Source organism: Megalops cyprinoides, chromosome 3, assembly GCF_013368585.1.
Source record: "Megalops cyprinoides isolate fMegCyp1 chromosome 3, fMegCyp1.pri, whole genome shotgun sequence".
NCBI lineage: Eukaryota > Metazoa > Chordata > Actinopteri > Elopiformes > Megalopidae > Megalops > Megalops cyprinoides.
The window spans coordinates 32,788,420-32,798,205 of record NC_050585.1 but is presented as its reverse complement, the minus strand read 5'-3'; the positions used below and the strand labels follow the sequence as shown (position 1 = coordinate 32,798,205).

General features: G+C 40.1%; 1 protein-coding gene across 1 annotated transcript; it reads right to left on the bottom strand.

Annotated features, from left to right (window-relative positions):
* Nucleotides 1-1,310: 1,310 nt before the first annotated feature.
* LOC118775335 (aristaless-related homeobox protein-like) lies at nucleotides 1,311-8,248 on the bottom strand. Its single transcript, XM_036525210.1, has 5 exons — nucleotides 7,986-8,248; nucleotides 6,904-7,444; nucleotides 5,491-5,536; nucleotides 3,805-4,109; nucleotides 1,311-1,662 (listed from the first exon to the last, which is right to left on the bottom strand). Exons 1-5 carry the CDS (start codon nucleotides 8,167-8,169, stop codon nucleotides 1,422-1,424), a joined length of 1,317 nt encoding a protein of 438 aa, XP_036381103.1. The 5' UTR covers nucleotides 8,170-8,248; the 3' UTR covers nucleotides 1,311-1,421.
* Nucleotides 8,249-9,786: the final 1,538 nt, after the last annotated feature.

Here is a 9,786-nt window from a genome sequence, read left to right as displayed (position 1 = left end):
ATAAAGGGTTTGAATAAATATGGAGAGCACTATATACAAAAGGAACCCACCCCCCCCCCCCCCCCCCCCCACAAATGTGCCAGAGCCTCATGAAAGACCACAAGAAGAGTCTTTTCAGAGTAATCCAAGACAGAGGAGGATTTACAAAATACTGATCACAGGGATGCAATCATTGTGTTTTCTGGAATAAAATCCATTATATGTAAACAATGACATTTCTGTGGGAAAACGCTTAAATGCTTAAGTAAAAAAATTAAGCAGAAAAAATGTAACATATATTTTTCTGTCATATCATGTTTCTGGTCATATTTAATCAGGGGTATGAATTTATATCAAGGACACTGTGTATACTACCAATATATGAATATTCATACCATTGCAATAAGTAGTAATCACCATAAATTTTCATTATTGTGAACTTTTCAGACATTACCCACATTATTATTTGTTCATGTTTAACTGTCATCTCTGCTTTAGTGATGTCACTCTTACATCTTAATAAAGTACCTTATTAATGAAATTGAATTCCAAGTAGCAAATGTTTCATGTAGTCTAAAGTAAACCACGTGTTCAAGAAGTTAATTTCTCATATTTATTTTTTGACCACTTTTCTATCTCCTGCAAGACCAGGAAATGAAATCCTCACATTTTCAAAAATATGATTTTCTGTGATTTTCAAACCCTCACTGTTTTTTTTTCCCCTCACTGACTCTGCTATTAAATAAAGGTGACACATAAATAATATTATATATTTTGAACATGAGAAACATCTATACTGTAAATCACAAAGAATCAATATGTGAAGTGCAACTTCTTAAAAACAGTTTCAAATAAGCAAGGCTCTATTTGGCAAATGCTTCCATTTTCTCAAATTTTACAGCACTATATACTAAAGTACTTTCCATGGTTCAAAGAGTAAAAGAACTAAAACAGAGTCAGTGGTGCTCTGTCTCTTTGGCATACTGACCATGATTATAGAATTATATTGATGTAGATGTATTCATTTAATACACACAGTTTACCCCCTTCAGCTTCTACCTGACTCATCCCACTTTTATCTATACATCCATTCAGCTGAACTGAGTAATCACACCTCCATTATGGTTTGCTTGGAAGGGCCAGTTTTGCAACAGTGGCAGGATGCCTGGCCTCAGAACCGAGTCTATGGCCATGGCAGGAGGTGGGGAATATTTGCATGTCAGAGGGACACAGAGGTGCAGAGGGAGAACACCAGAGAAGGAATACTTTGGGGACCAAGTGAGAAAATGGTGAGGCATGATGAGTGCTAGATGAAACTGCTCGGTGGAGGTGGGACTGGAGGAGAAATTTTTAAGGAACACTAGATTATGATTGACTCAAGCTTTTCAGTTGCCAGTCCTCTTCAGCTTTGGTCATGCTCATTGCCTCTGGGAGGGAAGGGGTTAGCACACCTCCTTCCCAGACCCATTGGGGGGTAGGATGTTGAGTTGGGTAATCTGGGCAGAATGTTCTTTCGCTTTGAGCCTCAGAGCCGCGATGCTTGAGGCCCGGCGATCAGCAGATGTGGAGGAGGGGTCCAGCAAGGCGGGTGCTTGGATTGGACCCTCCGCTAGAGGGGCAGACTGTCGCAGGAGCACGGCCGCTGTGGAAGCACTGGTTAGGGGTCCCATGCTGGAGAACAGTCTGAAGAGATGTAGAGAGAGATTGAAAGAGGGATGACAAAAGGAAAGGAGAACCAGGGGAAAGGGAAGAAGGGTGTAATGACAGAGAGTGAGGGAGGGAGGGGGGGAAGAGGGAGGATGAGACAGAAACAGGGGGAAGCATGAAAGAAGAAGGGAGAATCAATGAGCAGTTATTAAGACAGGACTGGACAGAGAGCAGTTGATAAATTGCCACTGATTGGCTATGCTGGAATTTTCTAAAATCCTGACCACAAACCAACCATCAACAACATATGGAAATGACTGACTACAAACAAATCGGTCACTGAACATAGAAAGTACTGGCCACAAGCAAACTAGTTACTACATCAACCAGTTACCCCATATACATCCTATACAATATTTTTGAAACATGCAATGGTCAACAAGGCATCAGGATACAAAGGGCAACAGCTGTTAACTGCTGTTTGGTGGCCCAGGCTATACAGTAACTTTTCTCTTTATGAAGCTCACTGTATTGACCATATAGATCATAATTTGTTTGCTTTGGAGATTGCTTGTGATTACAGCTGTAATCACAGAGCAAAGGAGTTCCACCACACCAGGGAAGCAACCACCATTCAAAGGCACTATTAAGAGCATACTGTAAAATTCATTTCATTGCAAAAGTGTAGTAGGCTGAACATATTTACTTCATAAATGCTTCAGTAAGTTGGAATGTCAGCCACTACATGCTCAGATGGTTCATTAACTCAGATGGGTGAAGAAACAGAGGAAACTGTGGCAAAGTCTGAAATGAGAGAGGAAATATGGCTGGTACTGGCAACCACAAATGGTACAAGCAATGAGTTTAAGATACCCACGCTCAGCTACACTAAATAATTAACTCTAGCAATCACAGGTCACAGGACCATTCATCTGTGCAGATAGGGAGAGACAGAAGTTGTGCAAATTAAGGTGCAGGTTTGAGCCATCTGCAAAAATTGGAGTGGAGTAGTGGAGGTCTAACAGAGATGGACAGCATGTTTGGAAAGGGCAGGGTGTTAAGTAGCAGCTGGGAAATGACTGGTGGTGGGGCATAAGCTTCTGCTCTCAGTCCTGAGTGGGAATGAAAAAATGTCAAGGGAAAGACTTAAGCTGAATTACTTAAGGATTTGATCAGTGTAGGCAGTAGTGTTTTCTTTCAGATATACGGCATGTCTGGGATGTGTCCATTGACCTCTTGGTGACAAAGTTGAGTTTGTGCACCTCTATATAATCTAGTCAGTCATAGACACCTGGGCAATGTCTGTCTCCTACATTGAGACCACAGATTTCATCGAGTGATACAGACACTGTAGATGACAACATTGGTAATGTCTTTTACTGTATATCACAGCATCAGCAGTGCTGCAAGGGCACAAGAGCAGTGTTCCACCCGGGAATCAACACTAACGTTCAGGTTACAAGCCCCATTCCTCATATTTGTGCCAAGACCACAATGATTACCAAAACCATAATGTTCATCAAGATCACAGCATTCGATCAATACTTCAGTCTTATCCGGGATCATAATATTCAGTGGGACATCAGCAGTCATAAACACAGGGACTGGTGAGATTACAAGGTTCGCAAAGACTGATTTACTCAAAAAGGCCACATTGAAACTTGCACACAGAGACAATCATATCCCGCCAGACCACAACATTCACTAAGACTGCAACATCCAAGGCAACTGCAGCATTTATATCACCATAACCAAAACACCAAGACCTCAATGTTGGGGTGGTCTCTGTTGACTGTTACAAACAGTGCACAATGGACACCCCTGACCCCATAACTACTGGACAGGTGTGCTGTTCCAAGTACACACTTATGAACACAGCTGTGCGTTTGACACTGAGGCATGTTCAAATGTGGTTAGTAGCATCCTGTTTGTAAGGCTTTTCATGCCACTTTATCAGATGCATTTTGTGCTCACACCTTATAAGTTGCCCTGGATAGGAGGGTCGACAAAATTATGAAATGTAAATGTTATACATAATGGGTATATTGAAGGCTTTGGCCAGGATGAGGTGACCAAACTTTCATCTAACTCCAGATAATTCTAAGATGTAATGTAGACAGTGATACAAAATCAGTAAATTGTGGACAGACCCTGTCAATACCTTGACTTCATCCTCACCTGCTGAAGTTGGGGCTCATGAAGGCAGGATGTCTGAACATGGCTGCACCCAGAAAGCTGCCAAGTCCAAGAGGGGTAGTGGAGCCAGGGGGGGACGATGGGAGAGCCTGGAGGGAGGCAGCAGCAGCAGTCCAGGCAGACTCCAGGGCAGGATGGGGGTGGGAGGGACATGGGCCACCTTCCAGATAGTGGTTTAGTGGGTGAGCTGCTATCAGAGGGCTGGGAAATGGCAGAACAGGGGGATGTGTCTGCACCCCTGCCTTCTCACGCTTCCTCCACTTAGCCCTTCGGTTCTGGAACCAGACCTGTGAGGCACAGATAGAAAAAGAGAGGGGGTCACACCAGGGATCCACAGATCAGCCGACACCACTGCAACGTGCTTGATTAAGCGGTGTACAATGCAGATAACTTCTGTGTCAAACTGAACATAAAACCTTTGACAAATTATTCAGCTGATCTGACTGTAGATAGGCCCTTTCACAGCCATTTAAATATAGCATACAGCTGTGTTTTTTCTTTTTTTCTTTGGATTTTTCAGATTTGTGCATGCATGGACATGCATGCATAAAATATGGCTTTCTATGCAAGGTAAATTATTTTATGCATGTGAACATTTAACACATGTAGATGTGTACAGGTGGAAAAAATTGCCTCAATTAGCAGTCTCCAGTTCACTTTAAATTAGTCCAAAAAAGGAGAAAATCAATGCTGCACTAACATAACCCTTTCCTTCATGGCCTGCTATTCTGTTTGCTAATTAAACACTGTTTGGTTCTGCCAAAAAACAGGGGGAGGAGAGCAATTAAGAATCAAGTTTAAAGAATGTTGGAACAGTGAATGGGAACAGCTCCCAAAAATAATTGCTAATAATTAATACACCAAGTCTCACAGTTTGTGGCTGTGATGTGTCAAATTAAACATGGAATTTATTAGGATTTACTGCCCTGTTGGTAGTGCCAGTTAAGTGATTTCCTCACCACCATCCCCAGACAAATGCTGGTAATAAGAATGCCCTGTTGGCTGTTGGATCTGGTGCTTCTTCCGGCTCGGGTTATGAGACTTGTTTGAAAATGCAAGCTGAATGTTGGGGAGGGCACAATGACCTTTAAGGGCTTGCTCAAAATGCAAGGCATCAGATCAATGCAGGGCACAATCAGAAAATGTGAAATCAAATACTATTATCTCAACCCCCCTTCTCCTGTGCACCTGTGATGAAAAATCAAAAACCATTTTACTCTGAAACCACTCTTTCTGTTCTCACGCTGGGAGCTTTTATGAATCACAAGAGCGTAATTACGGCATGACATACAGGCAAGCATGAAGTAATTTTCAATTAGTTTCAGATCATTTAAAAATGATAAAATATCACTTATACTTTGCCAAATGCTGAATTTTGTTCAATACCTGGTGATATGAGAAATAAATAAAACTAACTTAATTTCTGTGCTGTTTTTTGAATGGGTAATAGCAATATATTTCTAACACACAGGCCAATTGTCATTATTATTATTATTATTGTTATTATTATTATTATTATTAGTGTTATTATTTGTTTCTTTTTTTATAATCTACTGTTTTATATAATCTCCATTTATATTATATGCCTACGACTTAAATGACATAGCCTAAATGTTTAAGAATATCTAAACCAAATAAAAAGGAATAATTCACGTCTAGCACACTTACTTGTACTCGTGCTTCTGTGAGGTCTAATTGCATCGCCAGCTCTTCTCTAAAATGCAGAGATCAAGATAGAAACAAGCGTTAACATTAATAATGGAACGCCTGTTTACTGTTTCAATGCCTGAATAAATCACATTATAATAGATCACACTCAACACATTTTATTTCGAAGCAAATGTTCCCAGATTCCCAGGATGAAGGGCCTTTTGTTCAACGATCAAGCTTTAAACAGCTCTTAAATTGCTCTTGTTCCCAGTCTTCGTGTGATTACACAATAGGAAACATACACGCATATGAAACGATTAAACATATTTGGTAGGCCTAGGCAGAATTCGCAACAGGGAGTATAACAATACAAAATAATAAACATCTCATTCACCCGAATTTTCAAAAAAAATTCTGGCAAGTGTACAGTATACGACGTTTCATTTGTGGGCTATTTGCCGCGGCCACAGCCACCTGTCCGATTCAAACGGAAATGAAAGGTTGTCATATTAGTGAGAATACGACGAATTTATAGTTGACATTCCATCATCTTCAAGAGCCCTTAGGCGAATATACTTAAATATCAACCCAATTTACAATCTTAAAAATTCTGTTTTTGTATTAACATCATGGATTATTCGAGATCTCTTAAAGTCTACATATTCCAGATCATAGATTTAAAAGACATGGTATTTTGTGAGTATAAGATTCAAAATGAATTGTTAGAATTTTAAAAGCGCAGGACCATAAGCAGAGAAATCATGTCCGACCCTGAATTTTTCACGTGAGTAGCAACTCTTAATAATAGTGTGTCTGTTTTCAAAAAATGTCCTTGATGTCATGCACTACGACAACCAAAAAAAAAATAACCAAGGAAAATAGGTGTTTAAACATCGAACCCCTAAATTCTGTTATTATGCTGTTATTGCAGAGCCACGAGCTCCACCCGTACTCTTCCCATAAGATGAGCATGGACTTGCATCTGCGCATGATGCAGTGTGATGATTACAGAACTGCATTTGCAGGCGCATGGTTAAAGGGCCAATTTTCTGTTGGCCTCACTTTTGTACCATTGAGCAAGATATTTAACCCGAATTTGTTTATGTCTAATTCTGACAGTGATCTGGGATACATAGAATTTGTAGGCAAGCTTTTAGACGGCTAGCTTTCACGGAGTGTGAGTAAATTCTACGATAAACTGCATGATGTCGGTATGAGGGGATTATGATGACGTTTTAGGCCTACATTGTTAGAATTACTTACTAATTAATAGGGTGCTGGGTGCAATAGTGGGCCCACGGACCTGAAACACAATATTGCTTCTAAAGTAAACAATGTTGGAACTAGGAGCAGGGAGGCCCCCGATGCTTCAGGCTGACGTTCTCTGGGCTTTACTAGTTGCCTAATACCACACAGATGAGATCACTTTACCTGGTGAACACGTCTGGATAGTGTGTCTTCTGGAAAGCCCTTTCGAGCTCCTCCAGCTGGTAACTGGTGAAAGTAGTTCTGTATCTTCTCTGTTTGCGTTTTAGCATCCCCTCCTCCGAGTCACTGCACAAGCTGTCCTCTCCATCTTTTAAATCCCCATTGACATGTAGTCCTTCTTCAGTCTTCAGAGTCAGATCCGCTTCCCTACACACCTCCTTTTTCATTGCGTCGACCTCGACCTTCAGTTCGCCTAGTTCTATGCGTTTCTCTGATTCGCGCTCAGGGCTCTTGTCTCCCGCGTTCTGGGTGAAAGAGGCGTTCTCCCTATAGGATTTACTGCGGCTGATACTTACCTGTGGCGCCTGGGTAATTTTAATGCTTTCAGGGGTTTTGTCAGGTGGCCTCCTCCGATCTACTTTGCCACCAAACTCGTGAAAGCTCCTGTCGGCGTCCAAAAACTTCCCTTCGTGGCTGTACAGCCGGCGCAGTTTAGGTGGTAGGTGCATCTCCGAGCCAAAACAAAAGCTATCTTTAGCAGAGGCTGCCAACAGAAACCCAGGGAAACTTGTGTAATTGTTGTCATTATCCGAGACTTTTACAATGTTGATGAATCCGTATAGAAATATGTTGTTTTTCTATATATAGTTAGTATACAACCTTAATAAATCCAAAATATTTGCAGTATATATAAGTATTGTTAGTATTTTACTTTTTTTACATATTTTTTCCCTGATGTTTAACATACATTTGAAATTAAAAAAAAAATTGAATTAGCGGGATGGATGTTTGTGTGCAAATAGCACTGCCTGTGATTATTGTCTTAAAGATGACACCAATAAGTGAACTAACCCAGAGGAAATTAAATTAAATTATATATTTATATATATACTACATGGATTAAACGATAGATCGTTAAGATTTCTCTTCCCTCCTATAGCTTGAGCACTGTTGCACTATTACCTCTAAATGAATACAATTACGCATGGGGACATGGCATTGTTGTCCATGAAACCGTTACTCTTTTTAGACATTTGGCTGTCAAAGTTTTGGTTGTTTTATATCAAAAGATAAACGTTTCTTACCTTCAGAAGTTACGTTGTGCTCCGTTTTGCTGGGCAGTGTTGGAAAACTTTGTGTCCCTGACAACCTCTCTTTACACGGGTTCCTCCTTCCCAAAATACTGTCTATACAGTAAGAGGAGAGCAAAGTTGGCGTTTTACTTTTACATTCGGACCCGTCAGATGTGTTCACACATTGACTGCTCATTTTGATCCCTTTTCCGATTTTTCCGATGTGTGAATACGTTTCTCTTGATATTTCGACACTCCGCTTCCCACCTCTCTCATCTCGCAGCCGGACAATAACGGCATATGTACAGAGTAGGAATAGCTTCGGAATCCGCTGCATCCACGTGTTCCAACTCCTCTGATTGGTTCCCTGACGGGAGAATAGGTCCCTATCTTTCCTATTCCTTTAGTCCTCGGCCTGAAACCAGTGAAGCCTGGAGATGGACAATCAACACGAGCAAAACTTTGGAAAAATACTTTTTCCTCGCAAAATCTTCAAAATAAAATGTAATTCAACTGCCATATATGGAGTGTCAATAGACATCGTGCGTATAATTGAGAGAAAAGAACTTGGCTATACCTGCCTTCAGAATGTTCTTCAGTTTAACCGTAATTGTATAGAATGAAAAATATACAATAAAAATGTAAATTGGTGAAATCTTCAGTGCAAAATTGCTGCCATTACCGCAATGAATTAATGAAATATGTATTTGTATGTAAATATTTGAGCATATGTAATGCATTCGATGATATTAAAATAAATTATATTGTAATGATAAATAAAACAGTGCAGCCTTCTTTCAATCTTGGATTTGTGAAACATGGTTTTACCTCCAACGTGTAAAACGGTCAGGGGTCTGGTTCGCACAGGTCTGGTAGTATGGTCTCGTACCTAAAACTAAAATCCTAAAACGGATTAATTGAATTAAATTAGATTTAAAGGGTAGGATAATAATAAACAGCATTTGTCTTATTATGTGATATACTTCAATGGGTCCATAAGCCACGTGTTTTTGCCTGCCTCTCTGTCATTTTTTTTTTTTTGGGGGGGGGGGGGGGGGGGGTGATCCACTGTGGAAATTGAGAAAAGTTTAGATGTCTTAAGTGTTTTACAAACAGTTGGTGAGGTGATGGCGTGAGGTGAGATGTCGTTCGGAGCGGTCATTTTCCCTTGCAAATTGACAGAGGAGAAAGGAGACGAGGGGGAATATACTGCGACTGTCATTTTAAATACACTATTTGACCTGCAGTGAACAAAATCTAAAAAGTGGAAATTGCAACAATTTTATTTATCTCATATATTTAGGTAATCCCATCTGCTCCGCCATATAACTCAGCACACTGCACAGCACGTTGCTTTAAATATTACCGCCCTCTTCAGATCTTGAAGTGTTTTTTGAAACGAATCAGATATGAGGAAATGTCTTACTGAAGGTCGCGTAGCTTTCCCAAGTAACAGGACAAACACGTGTAAATTACATACATGAATAATAAGATATACATTTCTATATTTTACACCCTTTCTAAGAACCAAGTCTATTTTTTAAAAAAGCAACAATCGCTTGTTTCTGTGATCTCCCTTGAAATCAGAAATTGTGTAGGCTAGGTATATTGTGAGGGGTCATTTCATAAATTAGCTATAGGTTTGAAAACGTTAAGTTTTTACAGTTCCATACTCCAGATTCATTACAAACGTTTTTCATAAAATGTATCAACTTGCTTCGTGTTACCAAATTATTTCTCACCCATCAATTTAGCTTTCTGGAGTAAATGTCAGTTCGACAGAGCCACGCACATTTTCCAATCAGATGTACAC

Excerpts from the sequence above, each read along its gene's own strand:
- LOC118775335 (XM_036525210.1), bottom strand. The coding sequence starts at position 8,169 with ATGAGCAGTCAATGTGTGAACACATCTGACGGGTCCGAATGTAAAAGT. Across the intron at positions 5,537-6,903 it reads TATCCAGACGTGTTCACCAG|AGAAGAGCTGGCGATGCAAT; the intron begins GTAAAGTGATCT and ends TCTGCATTTTAG. Across the intron at positions 1,663-3,804 it reads ATGAGCCCCAACTTCAGCAG|ACTGTTCTCCAGCATGGGAC; the intron begins GTGAGGATGAAG and ends ACATCTCTTCAG.